The following is a 21,217-nucleotide window of genomic DNA, read 5'->3' as shown; positions in this document are numbered from 1 at the left end:
TTCCAACCCTAGCCCTAATTCCAACTCTAACTCTAATTCCAACCCTAACCCTAAGGCTATGTGCCCACGTTGCGGATTCGTGTGAGATTTTTCCGCACGATTTTTGAAAAATCTGCAGGTAAAAGGCACTGCGTTTTACCTGCAGATTTACAGCAGATTTCCAGTGTTTTTTTGTGCGGATTTCACCTGCGGATTCCTATTGAGGAACAGGTGTAAAACTCTGTGGAATCCTCACAAAGAATTGACATGCTGCGGAAAATACAACGCAGCGTTTCTGCACGGAATTTTCCGCACCATGGGCACAGCGGATTTGGTTTTCCATAGGTGTACATGGTACTGTAAACCTGATGGAAAAGTGCTACGAATTCGCAGCGGCCAATCCGCTGCGGATCCGCGGCCAATCCGCTGCGGATCCGCGGCCAATCCGCTGCGGATCCGCGGCCAAATCCGCACTGTGTGCACATGCCATTACCCTAACCCTACCCCTAACCCTAACCCTAACCCTACCCGTAACCCTAACCCTAACCCTACCCGTAACCCTAACCCTAACCCTAGTTCTAACCCTAACCCTAGTGGAAAAAGAAAAAAAATATATTTTCTTTATTTTATTATTGTCCCTACCTATGGGGGTGATAAAGGGGGGGGGTTATTTATTATTTTTTTTATTTTGATCGCTGTGATAGAACTTATCACAGTGATCAAAATGTACTTTGTAATGAATCTGCCAGCCGGCAGATTCGGCGGGCGCACTGCGCATGCGCCCGCCATTTTGGAAGATGGCGGCGCCCAGGGAGAAGACGGACCGACTTCGGGAGGCTCGGTAAGTATGAGGGGGTGGTGGGGGGGTCGATCGGAGGACAGGGGGGGGATCGGAGGACGGGGGGAGCGGACAGGAGCACGGGGGAGCGGACAGGGGGACGGAGGGGGGTACCGGACAGAACGGAGGACTGGGGAGGAGATCGGGAGTGGTGGGGGGGGCAGAACATGATTTCCAGCCATGGCAGATGCTATTGCAGCATCGGCCATGGCTGGATTGTAATATTTCACCATTTTCATAGGTGAAATATTGCAAATTGCTCTGATTGGCTGTTGCACTTTCAACAGTCAATCAGAGCGATCGTAGCCACGTGGGGGCAAAGCCACCCCCCCTGGGCTGAAGTACAACTCCCCCTCTCCCTGCAGATCGGGTGAAATAGGAGTTAACCCTTTCACCCGATCTGCAGGGACGCGATCATTCCATGACGCCACATAGGCGTCATGGGTCGGATTGGCACCGACTTTCATGACGCCTACGTGGTGTCAAAGGTCGGGAAGGGGTTAATAAGATGTGTAGTAGAGGCGTTACAAGGACACTAAACTTCAGGAGGGCAAATTTCCAACGGATGAGAGAGGATCTTGGTGCAATTAACTGGGACGATATCCTGAGACATAAAAATACACAAAGAACATGGGAGACGTTTATTAGCATCCTGGATAGGACCTGTGCACAGTATATACCGTATGGGAATAAACATACTAGAAACAGGAGGAAACCAATATGTCTAAATAGAGCTGTAAGGGGCGCAATAAGTGACAAAAAGAAAGCATTTAGAGAATTAAAGGAAGTAGGTAGTGATGAGGCATTAAATAAATACAAAAAATTAAATAAATTCTGTAAAAAGCAAATTAAGGCAGCAAAGATTGAGACAGAGAGACTGCTAGAGACAGTAAAAATAATCCCAAAATATTCTTTAACTACGTAAATAGTAAGAAACTAAAAAATGATAGTGTTGGCCCCCTTAAAAATAGTGTGGGTGAAATGGTGGATGAGGATGAGGAAAAAGCCAATCTGCTAAATGACTTTTTTTCATCAGTATTTACACAAGAAAATTCCATGGCAGACAATATGATCAGTGATAACAAAAATTCCCCATTAAATGTTACCTGCTTAACCCAGCAGGAAGTACCGCAGCATCTAAAAATCACTAAAATTGAGAAATCTCCGGGCCCGGATGGGATACACCCCCGAATACTGCAGGGACTAAGTACAGTCATTGATACACCATTATTTTTAATCTTTAAAAAGAGTCCATAATAACAGGGTCTGTACCACAGGACTGGCGTATAGCAAATGTGGTGCCAATATTCAAAAAGGGGGCAAAAACTGAACTCGGAAATTATAGGCCAGTAAGCTTAACCTCTACTGTGGGTAAAATCCTGGAGGGCATTCTAAGGGATGCTATGCTGGAGTATCTGAAGAGGAATAATCTCATGACCCAATATCAGCACGGGTTTACTAGGGACCGTTCATGTCAGACTAATCTGATCATCTTCTATGAGGAGGTAAGTTCCGGACTGGACCAAGGGAACCCAGTGGATGTAGTGTATATGGACTTTTCAAAACCTTTTGATACGGTGCCACACAAAAGGTTGATACATAAAATGAGAATAATGGGGATAGGGGAAAATATGTGTAAGTGGGTTAAGAGCTGGCTCAGGGATAGGAAACAAAGGGTGGTTATTAATGGCGCACACTCGGACTGGGTCGCGGTTAGCAGTGGGGTACCACAGGAGTCCGTATTGGGCCCTCTTCTTTTTAACATATTTAGTAATGACCTTGTAGGGGGCATTCAGAGCAGAATTTCAATATTTGCAGATGACACTAAACTCTGCAGGATAATCAATACAGAGGAGGACAATTTTATATTACAGGATGATTTATGTAAACTAGAAGCTTGGGCTGATAAATGGCAAATGAACTTTAATGGGGATAAATGTAAGGTCATGCACTTGGGTAGAAGTAATAAGATGTATAACTATGTGCTTAATTCCAAAACTCTGGGCAAAACCATTAATGAAAAAGACCTGGGTGTATGGGTGGATGACAAACTCATATTCAGTGGCCAGTGTCAGGCAGCTGCTACAAAGGCAAATAAAATAATGGGATGCATTAAAAGAGGCATAGATGCTCATGAGGAGAACATCATTTTACCTCTATACAAGTCACTAGTTCGACCACACTTAGAATACTGTGCACAGTGCTGGTCTCCGGTGTATAAGAAAGACATAGCTGAACTGGAGCGGGTGCAGAGAAGAGCGACCAAGGTTATTAGAGGACTGGGGGGTCTGCAATACCAAGATAGGTTATTACACTTGGGGCTGTTTAGTTTGGAAAAACGAAGGTTATGGGGTGATCTTATTTTAATGTATAAATATATGAGGCGACAGTACAAAGACCTTTTTGATGATCTTTTTAATCATAGACCTGAGACAGGGACAAGGGGGCATCCTCTACGTCTGGAGGAAAGAAGGTTTAAGCATAATAACAGAAGCGGATTCTTTACTGTAAGAGCAGTGAGACTATGGAACTCTCTGCCGTATGATGTTGTAATGAGTGATTCATTACTTAAATTTAAGAGGGGACTGGATGCCTTTCTTGAAAAGTATAATGTTACAGGTTATATATACTAGATTCCTTGTAGGGCGTTGATCCAGGGAACTAGTCTGATTGCCGTATGTGGAGTAGGAAGGAATTTTTTTCCCCCAAAGTGGAGCTTACTCTTTGCCACATGGGTTTTTTTTTTGCCTTCCTCTGGATCAACATGTTAGGGCATGTTAGGTTAGGCTATGGGTTGAACTAGATGGACTTAAAGTCTTCCTTCAACCTTAATAACTATGTTACTATGGTTACGGATCTCTTCTGCAAGTCTACAGCCACCAACTCACTACTTGAATATAGCAGTTTCCATCCTGCTCATACAAAGGTGGATGTACCAATCAGTCAATTTTTGCGTGTCAGATGGAACTGCACGCATGATACTGACTTTATATCACAGGCCCAGATCTCACTAACCGCTTCAAGAAAAGAGGGTACCCCAAACGAGTGATATCATCGAGCTTTCAAAGAGCACGATGGGGGGACCAGTTATCGTTATTGTCTCCAAGATCAAGGAACTCGGACAAGGCCACGAGATTTGTCGCAGATTATAATACCAGGTGGCTTCAGGTAAAGAATATCATCTTTCGGCATTGGCCTATTCTTAGGACCTATGCCCAGACAGCTGAGGTCACAAGTGACAGGCCACTCCTTGCGACAAGACGGGCCCCAAATCTACGGGACCTTTTAACAAGTAGCCATTTTTCCAGACCTACCGTCAGACTAAACAGGGGCATTCTCCTTAAAGGGTCGTTTCCTTGTGGGGACTGCAGTGTATGCCCATTTATGATACCTACAAGGGACACCTTAATCAATTTGGTTGACTCGACTAGCCACTCTCTCAAACATTACATCAATTGTAAGTCGAGGGACGTGATCTATGTGATAATATGTCCCTGTGGCAAGCCGTATGTCGGACAAACTTCTCAGCAACTGAGAAAGAGAATCCAGAAACACATGTCTACCATCCATCTGGCAGACGCAGACCAACGGAAGGGCAAGCCCCTTACCCCGGTAGCTGCACATTTTTTGGCAGCACATGGGGGGTCTACCTCTAACACTAGGGTTGTGGGTTTGCAAAAGGTTCCCTATGGTGGTAGGGGGGGTAATCCACGCAGGCTACTGCTTCAGATAGAATCCAGGTGGATTTTCACCCTTCGGTCAGTAGCACCACAGGGTTTGAATGAAGAACTTTTATTCACGGGGTTTCTAGGTTGATAATGGGCCCTCATTTATGAACATGTCCACTCTTTATGCTCCCCACTTATTGCTGCTTGTATATTTAATGCACTGTAGGTTATTGTTATTATTATTATTTTTATGTTTGTTTCTATCCTTATTTCCAAGGGCCGTCTTCTGTCTATCCAACATCTGGGGGCAATTTACCCTCCGTCGAGCCGTAGGACCTTATATGTCCCAATTGGCATTTACGGTTCCCATGGACATCGTCCTGGACTCTACAAGCGAATGTTTGGGTTTCAAAGGATTTTGGACTCCGCCATTGATCATCTGGGAATTTGGCTACCTCGATGACTATGAACTATGTTGCATTGATTCCTGGATTTTACATTAAACCAATTGGATTGGCCTGGAATTGACGCCATTTTGGGAGTCTCAACGCGCACATATCAAGATCTGGACTCTACAAATGTTTTTTTCGGTTTCTTCTGATTGCCCCTGTTTTGCAACCTGGGCAGCCCCTTGTTTTCCACCATAGGTGCCATATGGCGTTCTACCTGTCCCTCTGTTCCACCTTATCTGGGTTACTATGAGCTTCTTAGGGTATTATACTTTATTTACCTGGGATATTTGTAAACTTGTTTACTCAGATGTACAGGTGTCGCTGTTTTGAGGCCCTGTTGCTTCAGACAGGGACTTGAGTTGGATCCCGTTTATTTCAACAGTGACGTACTATAACAATTCTCTTGCCTTTGTGCAGGGTTGATATCCTTCAGATCATGGTTCATAACCTTGTATGGTTTTTGTGTACTCTTATCATCCAAAAGGGCTGTGATGTTCACTTTTTTTTTTTTAGCAGGGTTCATATATAAGGCTAACAATTTCAGCCACTCCTTTACCATTTGGGAACTTTAACTTTGGACTTTATTTGACACATACCTTTCATAAAATGAGCCAGATTGCAAAGGTTCATTTTGTTTCTACCCAGGGGGGCTTTTCCCCCTCCCCTTGGGGTATTTCGTTAGACATATTTTGTTAACAACATAATATTTCTGTGGTCCTTTGTTTACTTACTTTTGCACCCATACATCATATGCCCCCCGCAGCTTATCGGCATTCATGCCGTGTGAATAGAGAATCTCTCCTGCACTTTTTTCTATATGGCGCTCTGCTACTGAGGTTTCTGTCTGGCGCGTGTGCGGTTTGCTCCCCCTAGGGTTGCCTTTGCGCATGTGCACCATGACAACGGCAACTCTTCTGGCTATAGCCACATTGTTGCACCTTCCAGGGCGGCTGGGATGGGCGTCTGCGGTCTCTGCCACACACCGGTTCGTATTTATCTAAATCAGTGATACCTCTATATTAACCTCAGAAAATACTGATGACCTCACTTCCCCTGACGAAGCTGCTGTTGCAGCGATACGCGTGGGGCTCTTGCCTCACCCCATATTCTTGTCTCTTGTCTCTTTTGGGCGCCTCAATCCACTGCACTCCCCTGCAGCTTGAGTGGTATTTATCTACCTAGAGTGGGCTTATTTTTCCCCACCTTGCTTTCTCCTGGCGCAATTACACATCATTTGTTATCAGTTGCTGCCTAATTTTGTTGGACAAGGTCCACATAGGTACTGGGACATACATCTTTGTGGGGTTTATGCTTATGTGTCAGCCTAATATTGTAATGTGCACATTGGGACTTAGGCTTTCCAGGTACCTAGCATGCTCAGACAATAATGTTATTTAATGTATAGCCGTATATATCATTGTGGGGTCTGTGCCTATATTCAAGCCTAACATTGTGATATGAATATTGGTATTTGGGCTTTCCAGGCATTGAGCATGCTTAGATAACACTGTTACTCATTATAGTCATGCCTATTTCGTAGGGTTTCAATCATGTGTGTATATGTTCGCAGCACATTGTGTGTCATGATATTTTCTTTGTTTTGGTTCAATATTAGGAGACTTGACTTATTTAACCTATGAACAAGGGACATTTTGTTATTTATATCTGTACAGCCTATTATATTATGCATATTTGCTTATAATTACAACGTTTCTCTGGTTGTACTACACTATATTTGTGATATTTAGGGGTGTCGCTTATCGGTCCTATATCTTAGGCCCTTTTAAATGGTTTTATCTATGTCTGTCTTTTTTGAGGTGTAATAATAAAAGTTTTCTGATTTTTTTTATAATTTTCGGGTGTGCATACCATCATTAGTCTAGTCTTTTCTCTTTTTTGCTGTATCCAGTTTGCCCTACAGACTAGGTTTTGCACCCTGTATCATCATCAGTATAGGGGTGCACCCCTTTCACATGCATTTACTGGTGTTGGTGGAGGGGAACTAGGTAATGGTCCCACTACCCTCACAGCGGTGGCGGGGGCTTCAGCCCCAAGCTATTCAGGAGCTGTTACTATTGGTGGTAGTAGTGCGCCCTTGTCTGGTGACCCTGAGGCTGGTGACTTGCAATAGTGCTTCCTGGACGCCCTGAGGAAAGGGGAGAGTTCCATCAATGTAGAGGGGAGGGAGGTTTATCTGTCTTTCTGGATTGAGAGACTTGGTCTTTCCGCCTTCCGAGATAGAGGGGCAGAGACTGTCTGGGTCTCTGCCAACACTGGGGCAGAGGAGTAACCGTTGGAACGTGGCCCATCTCCAGTGGGTAGGCAAAGATGCCTGTCCTGATCGGTCAAAGGTTGCTGAGCTCCTGCTGGGGATGGGCTTCGCGTCATTTGACATCTTCGCCTTGATCCATCCCTATGGGACCTCCTACTTCGATGTCAGCTTCGTGAGACCAGAGGGCCTTGAGCTTTTCTGGTCTCGCCATGAGCTGGCTCGGGGTCGCCCCGAATAGCAGGGTTTCTTCCCTGTTGCGATAACCCGCCAGAACTCAGGAAGGTGACCATTTTGACCAGTAACGAGTCACTTTCCTGTGTGGACATCTCGATCTGGGTTGGACGATACACCGACATCATTGGTATTCCCGAAAAGGCCCTCGACGACCATGGGATCTGGTCAGGGGCCTGGACCTTCATGGTGAAATTGAAGGTTTCAGGAAACACCGTTACCCATATCCCTTCCTCAACATTTTGGGGGAGGGACAGGATCTTGATTTTCTACTGGGGGCATTCTAAGGTCTGTCACATGTGAGGCATCCCCAAGCACTTCAGTGCGCAGTGTACCACCCAGAAATGCGCACTGTGTGGGGACCCCAGCCATCTTGCTGCTACCTGTGGCAGGATTAGGTGTAACTTGTGTGGTGACCTCCGTCACCTGTTCAGTCACTGTCCGCGTTCCTTTGCCAATGCGGTCCTGAAAGCGGCGAGTGCGGGACAGGCGAAAGCTGGGACTAATCTCGCCAGTGAAGGGACAAGTAGGGGCAGAGGAGGCAGGGAAATGATGAGGAGCAGGCTGCCGCCATCCAATATCAGGCGGTGGGAGCAGCACCATGGGAACAGGCAGCAGGGAGTTATGACCCTAAACTCTGACCAGGGTACTTCACTTGCAGCTGAGGATCCTAAAGACAGCGAATTGAGTGAGGAAGTCAAGAGACTTGAAAGGGAGGAGCAAAAGGACAAAATGTCTTCCCAGGAACCTTCATCCGGTGACAGTTGGATGAGGGAGAGCGGGAGTGGTCACAGCAAAAGAAAAAGGGTAACAGGAAAACAACCAATGAAAAGAGGGGTCCGGGCCTCGAGCCTCCTCTTTGGAGTGTGACCCCTCTGACTCCGTAGCCCTGATCCAGGTGCCATTGGAAGGTGCAGCCACCCCCCTCTGGCGGATCTCTCTAACCGGTTTCCGAGCCCTACAGAACTCCCCTCCAGAGGGGGGCGATGGGGACCCAGAGCCGGAGGTTGCAGACAAGGTAGTTGGGGCTCAGGAGGTCACTGGGTCTTCTTCTCAGCAGGCAAATAAAAAGCCCTCTGGGGGGGGACTACCTCAGGACCACCGGACAAGGGCCAGAGTTTATGTAAGGAGAGAGTGGATGAGTCTGTTTGTCTAAAGCGCACTATAAGCTCATCATTGTCAGAGGAAAAGGGTGAAAGTGTTGGGGGTGGGAAGAAAAAGGCTATCTAATTCAATCAATCATGATGGCGGCACCCACCCCGTTGATGCTGGCAACCATTAATGTCACCAGCATAAAGTCAGAAGCGGCAAGGTACACGGCCTTTCATTTTCTCGGCCAATTTGACGCCAACATTTCGTTTTTGCAGACCAGGTTGACTGACCTATCAACCATGCATAAAGCAAGGCGGGAGTGGAGGCATGGGCCCTCCTACTGGTCTTCTCTTGCGGCCGAGCCGTATAGCGGGGCGGCGGTCCTTTTTAAGACCGCAACGGCTCAATGTAGACAATTGATCGAATTAGAAATGGGGAGATGCTTGATCCTAGATGTCTCCATGGGGGGACAGGAGCTTCGGCTCATTAACATCTATGGTCCCCAGTCCAAGTGGGACCAAGTGCATGGAGCACTCCCTGCTTCATTGTTCCTTTTAATACAGAGGTGTACAACAGGGTGGAAGCTTCCATTGGTTGGCCGCGGCTGGCCACTCTGTCCTTTGCCGAGTGGGCCTATGGAGCGTTCAGAGACCTCGGGAGAAGGGACTGAGCCACTTTATTCTTAGTCAGCACAGTGGTAAGGTACTTCACGTGGAACGCATGAGTTTTAGTTTCGACGCAGAATAAAATCCTCCGTGTAGATGAAGTTTGTAGCAGCATCCTAGGTGCCCTGGTGAAGGTGCATTCTGTGGAGTGCGAAAGACTGGGTGCCCGGAGGGAGGCCCATCTCTGGAGGGGTTTCTCCTTCAGGGTGCCTTAGTCCATTAGTAATCCTATATCCTGGTGGTGGGCTGATGTCTTTACACCCTAGATTTTTGTTTTGAATTTCTGCTCCCTGAAATAGAAGGTTTGCAGGCATTGAACTTGAGCCCTGGGTAGTGAGTATGTAGGTTGTGTTCTGTAATGTTGGTTTATGTATATACTGTATATAGTGTATTGTATATAGTGTATTGTGTATAATAGAGGGTCTTAGGGTACCGTCTCACAGTAGCACTTTTGTCGCTACGACGGTACGATCCGTGACGTTCCAGCGATATCCATACGATATCGCTGTGTCTGACACGCAGCAGCGATCAGGGACCCTGCTGAGAATCGTATGTCGTAGCAGATCGTTTGGAACTTTCTTTCGTCGCTGGATCTCCCGCTGTCATCGTTGGATCGGTGTGTGTGACACCGATCCAACGATGCGGTCGCTTGTAACCAGGGTAAACATCGGGTTACTAAGCGCAGGGCCGCGCTTAGTAACCCGATGTTTACCCTGGTTACCGTCGAAAATGTAAAAAAAAACAAACAGTACATACTCACATTCCAGTGTCCGTCAGGTCCCTTGCCGTCTGCTTCCTGCACTGACTGACTCCCGGCCGTAAAGTGAAAGCAGAGCACAGCGGTGACGTCACCGCTGTGATCTGCTTTCACTTTACGGCCGGGAGTCAGTCAGTGCGGGAAACAGACGGCAAGGGACCTGACGGACACCGGAATGTGAGTATGTACTGTTTGGTTTTTTTACATTTACGACGGTAACCAGGGTAAACATCGGGTTACTAAGCGCGGCCCTGCGCTTAGTAACCCGATGTTTACCCTGGTTACCCGGGGACCTCGGCAACGTTGGTCGCTGGAGAGCTGTCTGTGTGACAGCTCCCCAGCGACCACACAATGACTTACCAACGATCACGGCCAGGTAGTATCGCTGGTCGTGATCGTTGGTAAATCGTTTTGTGAGATGGTACCCTTAGGTTGAGTGGGGGATTGAGGGGATGGGGGGGGGGGTTCAACGGCGGTGATAAGAGACTGATCTGGCCTGGCCCAGGCCCTGCCTGGGGAAAAACTTTGGGGCCTGATCCTAGCTCAGATAATTCCCGAACTTTGTGGCCAGAGCTAGATCAGGGGTGGCGGGATAGTTAAGTGTAGATGTGAGTTTATATATAGTGTAAAAAAAAAAAAAAAAAAAAAAAGTTAAAAAAAAAGTGTTAATTTTGTATACTGTATTGTGTTTAGGTTTGTTGTAGGGTGAATATGGTGGTGTATGGGGGTGGCTGTAAGGCAAGGCAGTGGGACCAGTAGGTAATTGTGTTTGCGGTGTTGTATAATATTCGGTTTAGTGTAATGTGTTTATAGTGTATACACAGTGCCTTGCGAAAATATTCAGCCACCTGGAATTTTTCAACCTTACGCTTTAAACAAAGATACCAAATGTACATTTTTGGTGAAGAATCAACAAGTGGAACACAATTGTGAAGTTGAACAAAATTTTATTGGTTATTTTAAATTTTTGTGGAAATTCAAAAACTGAAAAGTGGGGCGTGCAATATTATTCGGCCCCTTTACTTTCAGTGCAGCAAACTCACTCCAGAAGTTCATAGTGGATCTCTGAATGATCCAATGTTGTCCTAAATGCCTGATGATGATAAATATAATCCACCTGTGTGTAATCAAGTCTCCGTTTAAATGTACCTGCTCTGTGATAGTATCAGGGTTCTGTTTGAAGCATAGAGAGCATCATGAAGACCAACGAACACAACAGGCAGGTCCGTGATACTGTTGTGGAAAAGTTTAAAGCTGGATTTGGATACAAAATGATTTCCAAAACATCCCAAGGAGGACTGTGCAAGCGATCATACCACTGCAAATCTACCAAGACCCGGCCGTTCCTCTAAACTTTCATCTCAAACAAGGAGAAGACTGATCAGAGATGCAGCCAAGAGGCCCATGATCACTCTGGATGAACTGCAGAGATCTACAGCTGAGGTGGAACAGTCTGTCCATAGGACAAAAATCAGTCGTACACTGCACAAATCTGGTCTTTATGGAAGAGTGGCAAGAAGAAAGCCATTTCTCAAAGATATCCATAAAAAGTGTTGTTTAAAGTTTGCAACAAGCCACCTGGGAGACACACCAAACATGTGGAAGAAGGTGCTCTGGTCATATAAAACCAAAATCGAACTTTTTGGCAACAATGCCAAACGATATGTTTGGCGTAAAGGCAACACAGCTCATCACCCTGAACACACCATCCCCACTGTCAAACATGGTGGTGACAGCATCATGGTTTGGGCTTGCTTTTCTACAGCAGGGACAGGGAAGATGGTTTAAATTGATGGGAAGATGGAATGGAGCCAAATTCAAGACCATTCTTGAAGAAAACCTGTAGCAGTCAGCAAAAGACCTGAGACTGGGATGGAGATTTGTCTTCCAACAAGACAATGATCCCAAACAAAGCAAAATCTACAATAGAATGGTTCACAAATAAACGTATCCAAGTGTTAGAATGGATTGCCAATCGAGAATCTCTGGAAAGAGCTGAAAACTGCTGTTAACAAACGATCTCCATCAAACCTCACTGAGCTCAAGCTTTTTGCCAAGGAAGAATGGGCAAGAATTTCAGTCTCTCGATGTACAAAACTGATAGAGACATAACCCAAGCGACTTGCAGCTGTAATCACAGCAAAAGGTGGCGCAACAAATTATTAAGTTGAAGGGGCCGAATAATATTGCACGCCCCACTTTTCAGTTTTTGAATTTCCACCAAAATTTAAAATAACCAACAAATTTCGTTCAACTTTACAATTGTGTTCCACTTGTTGTTGATTCTGCACCAAAAATTTACATTTGGTATCTTTATGTTTGAAGCATGATATGTGGGAAAAGGTGGAAAACTTCCAGGGGGCCAAATAATTTCGCAAGGCACTGTAGTATTGTATATAGGACGGTGTGAATGTAGTTGGGGGTTGTATATAGTAGTGTGAATGAAGCTGGGTCGGGGGTCTTACAAGATTTTATACTATATATTATTTATTATTTTATGGGGATATTCATGTAATTATGGGCATTTTGTTTTGTTTTTCCATTTTTAGTTGTTTTTCTTTATTTTATTTGAATTTTTCTTTTTTCCCTGATTTGTAGGTCATGAACTTTTTCCATTTTGTTTCCATTTCTAGTTTATTTCTTTGTGATTTGTGTCTGATTCTGTAGTCTGATTGGAGTTTTGGTCTTCTGTTTTGTTCTGTTGCATTTTATTTTGTAACGTATCATAGTTATGTCACGTGAAGTATTTTTATTTGATAAAAAAAGACCTACAAGAATGTACCAGTGTGTCTAAGTATGCACGAGTGTGTACGAGTGAGTACGAGTGTGTACGAGTGAGTACGAGTGTGTATGAGTGTGTACGAGTACGTACGAGTGAGTACGAGTACGTACGAGTGTGTACGAGTACGTACGAGTGCGTACGAGTACGTACGAGTGAGTACGAGTACGTACGAGTGAGTACGAGTGTGTACGAGTACGTACGAGTGTGTATAAGTATGTACGAGTGTGTATAAGTATAAGTGTGTATAAGTATAAGTGTGTACAAGTATGTGCGAGTGTGTATAAGTATGTACGAGTGTGTATAAGTATAAGTGTGTACAAGTAAGAGTGTACTGTATAAGTACGAGTGTGTATAAGTACGAGTGTGTATAAGTACGAGTGTGTATAAGTACGAGTGTGTATAAGTACGAGTGTGTATAAGTACGAGTGTGTATAAGTACGAGTGTGTATAAGTACGAGTGTGTATAAGTACGAGTGTGTATAAGTACGAGTGTGTATAAGTACGAGTGTGTATAAGTACGAGTGTATAAGTGTGTACAAGTATGTGCGTGTGTATAAGTACGAGTGTGTATAAGTGTGTACAAGTATGTACGAGTGTGTATAAGTATAAGTGTGTACAAATACGAGTGTGTATGTACGAGTGTGTATGTACAAATGTGTATAAGTACGAGTGTGTATAAGTACGAGTGTGTATAAGTACGAGTGTGTATAAGTACGAGTGTGTATAAGTACGAGTGTGTATAAGTACGAATGTGTATAAGTACGAATGTGTATAAGTACGAGTGTGTATAAGTACGAGTGTGTATAAGCATGTACAAGTGTGTATAAGCACGAGTGTGTATAAGTACAAGTGTGTATAAGTATAAGTGTGTACAAGTATGTGCGAGTGTGTATAAGTATGTACGAGCGTGTATAAGTGTGTACAAGTAAGTATGAGTGTATGTACGAGTGTGTATAAGTACGAGTGTGGATAAGTAAGTACAAGTATGTATAAGTAACTATAAGTGTGTACAAGTATGTGCAAGTGTGTACAAGTACGAGTGTGTATAAGTGTGTACAAGTAAGTACGAGTGTATGTACTCGTGTGTATAAGTACGAGTGTGTATTAGTACGAGTGTGTATTAGTAACTATAAGTGTGTGTGTACAAGTATGTGCGAGTGTGTATAAGTACAAGTGTGTATAAGTATGTACGAGTGTGTATAAGTATAAGTGTGTACAAGTAAGTACGAGTGTGTATAAGTACGAGTGTGTATAAGTACGAGTGTGTATAAGTACGAGTGTGTATAAGTACGAGTGTGTATAAGCATGTACAAGTGTGTATAAGCACGAGTGTGTATAAGTACAAGTGTGTATAAGTATAAGTGTGTACAAGTATGTGCGAGTGTGTATAAGTATGTACGAGCGTGTATAAGTGTGTACAAGTAAGTATGAGTGTATGTACGAGTGTGTATAAGTACGAGTGTGGATAAGTAAGTACAAGTATGTATAAGTAACTATAAGTGTGTACAAGTATGTGCAAGTGTGTACAAGTACGAGTGTGTATAAGTGTGTACAAGTAAGTACGAGTGTATGTACTCGTGTGTATAAGTACGAGTGTGTATTAGTACGAGTGTGTATTAGTAACTATAAGTGTGTGTGTACAAGTATGTGCGAGTGTGTATAAGTACAAGTGTGTATAAGTATGTACGAGTGTGTATAAGTATAAGTGTGTACAAGTAAGTACGAGTGTGTATAAGTACGAGTGTGTATAAGTACGAGTGTATAAGTACGAGTGTGTATAAGTACGAGTGTGTATAAGTACGAGTGTGTATAAGTATGTACAAGTGTGTATAAGCACGAGTGTGTATAAGTACGAGTGTGGATAAGTAAGTACAAGTATGTATAAGTAACTAAGTGTGTACAAGTATGTGCAAGTGTGTATAAGTATGAGTGTGTATAAGTATAAGTGTGTACAAGTAAGTACGAGTGTATGTACTCGTGTGTATAAGTACGAGTGTGTATTAGTACGAGTGTGTATAAGTAACAGTATGTGCAAGTGTGTATAAGTACGAGTGTGTATAAGTACGTACGAGTGTGTATAAGTAAGTACGAGTGTTGTGGTGCGATGACCCATGTTACAGCCAGGGGGGCGCTTTGTGTGTGCTTCAGGATGCGCTTGGAGGCATAATGGTGAATTAGGGAATGGCATTATTGTAAATGGCAGGTTATGTGTCACAGAGGTGCTCTGCGCTGTAAGCCCAAAATGATATGGTTATGCTGGGACTTATAGTTCCACAAGTGTTTGTTGTGTTTACGCATAAGGGCGGGCTTACAGGGTTAGCTGGACAGTTGGGCGGGACTGGCTAACCACACACACCACTGACCTATGGGGGTGGTTACAGATACATAATGTGACCAGGGTGTGGGTCACATGGTTTAGAGTGTGGACCTGAATAGTCTATGCTGTAGGTCCTGGAAAAGCCTATGTGTTGGGAGTGCCATCTCCCGGAATAGAACGTGGTGGGGTTTCGGACCTGGTTGTCTGTGTTGGAAGCTCCTGTGAGTGGAGTCTTCCTTGAAGCACCTGAGAGACCGTGCACCTGAATGGTCAGTGTGTTGGAATGTCCTGGGATGGACTGGATTCCTGAAAGCACCTGCTGAGAGTGTGAGTCCTGGAATAGCCTGTGTGTTGGATTGTCCTGTAGTGGACTGGAGCTGGAAGCACCTGGTGAGGCTATAGACTGATGGCCTGCGTGTTAGAAGTGCCTGGGACTGGACTTCCTGGAAAGCGCATGGAGAGGCTGCATCTACAGAGCCTGTGACGGCTACTGTGTGGGGGGAAGCTACAGTTCCTACTGTGGGTCTGGACTATCTGAGGTGCCCTGGTCACAAGGACGGTGATCCCAGTGAGGCAGCTTTCCCTGGGAACCAGCACTGACAGGAGTCAGTGTGTGGAGCCGGAGCTCCTGAAAGGTAACCCTGGACAAGGGGACTGTAATATATGGAAGAGAAGTTTATCTGCTACATGAACAGACTGGTGGTCGTGATAAATTCATGAATGTAAAGAAATGTATGTTACGTGGTTTATGATGTGTAATAAACCAAATAGACTGACTTAAATGGAGAAATCGTGCCTGAGTGCTTAAATCCCGTGCCAAGCAAGTGTCCCCCAACCCACTCATGTAGAGTTTCACCAGTGTGTAAGGAAGTACGAGTGTGTATAGGTAAGTGCGAGTGTGTACAAGCATGTACGAGTGTGTATAAGTATATACGACTGTGCATAAGTATGTACGAGTGTGTATAAGTACAAGTGTGCAAGTAAGTACAAGTGTGTAAGAACGTGTGTATATGTATGGACAAGTGGGTATAAGTACGAGTGTGTACAAGCATGTACGAGTGTGTAAAAGTACGAGTGTTTATAGGTAAGTACGAGTGTGTACAAGCATGTATGAGTGTGCATAAGTATGTACGACTGTGCATAAGTATGTACTAGTGTGAATAAGAGTGTGTATGTACTAGTGTGTATAAGTACGGGTGTGTATAAGTACGAGTGTGTATAATTAAGTACGTGTGTAAGTAAGTACAAGTATGAAAGTACGTGTGTATACGTATGTACAAGTGTGTATAAGTACGAGTGTGCATAAGTATGTACGAGTGTGTATGTACTTATTTATACACATTCTTACTTATACACACGTACATACACACTCATACATACTTATGCACACTCGTACTTATACACACTCGTACATACTTGTACACACTTGTACTTATTTATACACATTCTTACTTATACACACGTACAAGTGTGTACAAGTATGCACGAGTGTGTACAAGTAAGTAATAGTGTGTGTAAGTACGAGTGTGTACAAGTATGTATGAGTGTGTACAAGCATGTACGAGTGTGTTGACAGTGGAAAGAATAAGTATTTGATCCACTGATGATTTTACAAGTTTTCCCACCTACAAAGAATGGAGAGGTCTGTAATTTTTATCATAGATACACTTCACCTGTGAGAGACAGAATCTAAACATAATAATTAGAAAATCGCATTGTATGAATTTTACATAATTTGTGTTTTATTCCATGAAATAAGTATTTGATGTATAAGTATTTGGGTGTTGTGCTGCACAAGGGGAGGCTATGGGGGTGTTGTGCTGCACAATGGGGAGACTATGGGCGTGTTGTGCTGCACAACACCCCCATAGTCACCCCATTGTGCAGCACAACACCCCTATAGCCTCCCCTTGTGTAGCACAACGCCCTCATAGCCACCCCTTGTGCAGCACAACGCCCTCATAGCCTCCCCTTGTGCAGCACAACACCCCCATAGCCTCCTCTTGTGCAGCACAACACCCCCCATAGCCTCCCCTTGTGCAGCACAACACCCCCCATAGCCTCCCGTTGTGCAGCACAACACCCCCATAGCCTCCCCTTGTGCAGCACAACACCCCCATAGCCTCCCCTTGTGCAGCACACCACCCATAGCCTCCCCTTGTGCAGCACAACACCCCCATAGCCTCCCCATTGTGCAGCACAACACCCCCCATAGCCTCCCCTTGTGCAGCACAACACCACCCATATCCTCCCCTTGTGCAGCACAACACCCCATAGCCTCCCCTTGTGCAGCACAACACTCCATAGCCTCCCCTTGTGCAGCACAACACCCCATAGCCTCCCCTTGTGCAGCACAACACCCCATAGCCTCCCCTTGTGCAGCACAACACCCCATAGCCTCCCCTTGTGCAGCACAACACCCCATAGCCTCCCCTTGTGCAGCACAACACCCCCATAGTCTCTCCATGTGCAGCACAACACCCCATAGCCTCCCCTTGTGCAGCACAACACCACCCATATCCTCCCCTTGTGCAGCACAACACCCCATAGCCTCCCCTTGTGCAGCACAACACCCCATAGCCTCCCCTTGTGCAGCACAACACCCCATAGCCTCCCCTTGTGCAGCACAACACCCTATAGCCTCCCCTTGTGCAGCACAACACCCCATAGCCTCCCCTTGTGCAGCACAACACCCCCATAGTCTCTCCATGTGCAGCACAACACCCCATAGCCTCCCCTTGTGCAGCACAACACCACCCATAGCCTCCCCTTGTGCAGCACAACACCACCCATAGCCTCCCCTTGTGCAGCACAACACGCCCATAGTCTCCCCATTGTGCAGCACAACACCCCCCATAGCCTCCCCTTGTGCAGCACAACATGCCCATAGTCTCCCCATTGTGCAGCACAACACCCCCCATAGCCTCCCCATTGTGCAGCACAACACCCCCATAGTCTCTCCATGTGCAGCACAACACCCCCATAGCATCCCCTTGTGCAGCACAACACCCCCATAGCCTCCCTTGTGCAGCACAACACCCCCATAGCCTCCCCTTGTGCAGCACAACACCCCCATAGTCACCCCATTGTGCAGCACAACACCCCTATAGCCTCCCTATGCCCACCCAAACATCCCATACACATGAAAAAAAAATGAACACCACATACTGACCTCGGTCCTGTTCCCCGAAGCTCTGCGTCTCTCCCTGCCTCCGCTGCGCTGACTCTCCGCAGCACACAGCTGACGCAATGAAATGACATCATCATGGAGTCGTCAGATGGAGACAGCAATCGAATGGGCACGGTGCGGCTCGTGGACCTCTGTTTTCCAGCCCCTCGGCTGTCTCGGCCTGCACTTTGCCCAGGTCTGGTTTATTGACAGTGTGTCTGATATTATCCTACTTCCCCCTTTTGATTTGACACTACTGCCACATTAGGTAACCTATACTTCATTTGTTTGTACTATGGTATACTATACACCATGGGCACAATGGAGGAAAGGGTTTGTGAACAAGAACAGCTTTTTAAAAGGGGAACCACAGCGAGTTTTCTGTAGCCACTAGGTCTGTTATAATCCAAACACCCTTTTGCTCGGACACTATGATATGTATTTAATTGTTCACTGCATGCTGTTTGTCGGCGTATTGTATGTCCCTGAATACATCAGCTTTTTCAATAGTGTTAATGTTTCTCAATAAACTAGTTGCATTTTATGTTTTATTGATGTCTTCTGTTTCTTGGGTGAGAAGAATACACTGGGAACTAGGTTGTCATATTGTTAATGTGCCTACACTAATTATATATATATATATATATATATATATATATATATATATATATATATATATATATATATATATATATTTGTTAATTATCAGATTAAATTGAAGAGTTCTGGTGACAGATTCCCTGTAAATGATCACTTATTGTGATTGGTCATTTCAGGCACAATACTGGAAAGAACTTGAGGCAATAGAAACTGGTACCAGCTGTTTGTATACAACTATGCCACAAAATAAAACCAAAAACAAAGGGAGAAAAAACAAAGGACAAGTGGGCACTGACATCACCTTGAGAGCTTAAAGTGATCCTGACTGCTGATACATGCAGCCTGCTCTATGGGCATACGCCGCCTGTACCATCTCGGGGCACAGGCCGCGTGTACCATCTCGGGGCACAGGTCGCGTGTACCATCTCGGGGCACACGCCACCTGTAACATATCGGGGTACATGCCGCCTGTACCATCTCGGGCAGTGTGGAGAGGAGGTCACTTTCTCAATGTAAGTCTACAACATTCAGAACAAAGCTAGAAAGCCTGAATAGGAGTCTTACAGTGTTAGAGAGAATTCACAGATTCGGCAGGGTATAAATGCTGTAATGATGACGTGGTCACGAGATGCTGAAAACGGCAGAGAATGGAAACTCCTGAGTGCACACTGCTCTCAGATCTGGCACCAGAACCCTGCTGACAGATTCCCTTTAATGATGGTTGGGCAAATACAGGCAAGGCGCCTCAATATGGAAAAATAAGTAAAGGCAGAGAAGGCAGGCATCATTGCTGCATTACATTAAGATTTCGAGAAAAAACAGGTAAAGTCCTCAGGCTGTGTCTGCCTTCTCTGTACATAATATAGTCTTACCCTTCACAGACTTGGTAATATTTGTCATTCGTGATTCCATCCTTTAAGGGCACATTTACACTATAGTAGCGTCCCTTCCCAAGGCCGATGTCACTTATATCTCCTGTCCCTAAAAAAAAGGAATACACTGATTTATAGACTAGCATACTAATAGTCTGTGACAAGCAAACACTGGGCTAGCACACACTCTGTATAACATCGCCAGCAATGGCCAGCACTTAGATGAAAAAGGAGAGCACATCCCCAGCTCTGCCAGCGACTCTTCTAGGTGGAAAACGTCTATAGACTCAATGACCACTGCACAGCCTGGCCAGTCCCTGGTCCCCGACCACCGTGCAGCCAGTACCTGGTCCCCAACCACCATGCAGCCAGTCTCTCGTCCCCGACCACCGTGCAGCCAGTCTCTCGTTCCTGACCACCGTGCAGCCAGCTACTGGTCCCTGACCACCGTGCAGCCAATCTCTGGTCCCTGACCACCGTGCAGCCAGTCTCTGGTCCCCGACCACCATGCACCCATTCTTTCGTCCCCGACCACCGTGCAGCCAGTCTCTCGTTCCTGACCACCGTGCAGCCAGTCTCTCGTTCCTGACCACCGTGCAGCCAGCCTCTTGTCCATGTCCACCGTGCAGCCAATCTCTGGTGCCTGACCACCGTGCACACTAACTACTAGTGGTAGAATCCAACTTTCATAAGATATATATCAATTTGGATAAAAAATAACCTTTAATATGACCATTAAAATTAACAAAATATCACATAGAAACCAAAAACAGGTGCAAGGTGCAAAAAAACAGACAACAATCAAAATACATTGAGATGCATATAGGAGTGGCAGTGTATGACACTCTTTCCTTTTACCTTGGTCACCAAACCCAGACCACAAAAAGTAAAATGCAAGATGTATATATACTTAATAAGAATAAATCAATGTTGGTGGATGATTGAATCACATCCACCAGTTTATGCTCTCTCAATGTATGCAAATGGTCAAAAACACTCACTATTGTATAAAATGTATAAAGTGGATATATACCACAACAACCATATTACATATCAGTGAGTGCAACCTTATTTGGCTTGGGGACCTTAAATATACTCCATAGTCCACAAACAAACTTCCACAAATAAGACCCTCTCATCTAATAACCCACTGCCGTGGTCCCAAGAAAGAAAACACTAGGGTCAACAATCACATGTGCCAGAAATTATGACGGTACAGCCTAGTAATGCCACTCTAAGGTCGCACTCACTGATATGTAATATGGTTGTTGTGGTATATATCCACTTTATACAATAGTGAGTGTTTTTGACCATTTGCATACATTGAGAGAGCATAAACTGGTGGATGTGATTCAATCATCCACCAACATTGATTTATTCTTACTAAGTATATATACATCTTGCATTTTACTTTTTGTGGTCTGGGTTTGGTGACCAAGGTAAAAGGAAAGAGTGTCATACACTGCCACTCCTATATGCATCTCAATGTATTTTGATTGTTGTCTGTTTCTTTGCACCTTGCA

General features: G+C 45.0%; 1 protein-coding gene across 4 annotated transcripts in view; it reads right to left on the bottom strand.

Annotated features, from left to right (window-relative positions):
• HDAC8 (histone deacetylase 8) overlaps positions 1–21,217 on the bottom strand; it is a 110,147-nt gene that overhangs the window by 47,689 nt on the left and 41,241 nt on the right. For 3 of the 4 annotated variants that reach the window (XM_077283306.1, XM_077283308.1, XM_077283307.1), the window contains exon 7: positions 19,695–19,803. The exons of the other annotated variant lie outside the window; for it this stretch is intronic. In XM_077283306.1, the coding sequence (XP_077139421.1) occupies positions 19,695–19,803 (109 nt within the window). The remainder of the gene's footprint in view (positions 1–19,694; positions 19,804–21,217) is intronic. 4 annotated transcript variants of the gene reach the window in all.

This window comes from Ranitomeya variabilis, chromosome 2, assembly GCF_051348905.1.
Source record: "Ranitomeya variabilis isolate aRanVar5 chromosome 2, aRanVar5.hap1, whole genome shotgun sequence".
In the NCBI taxonomy this organism is placed as follows: Eukaryota; Metazoa; Chordata; class Amphibia; order Anura; family Dendrobatidae; genus Ranitomeya; species Ranitomeya variabilis.
The sequence above is the reverse complement of the archived record's forward strand: the minus strand, read 5'-3'. Positions and strand labels throughout refer to the sequence as shown.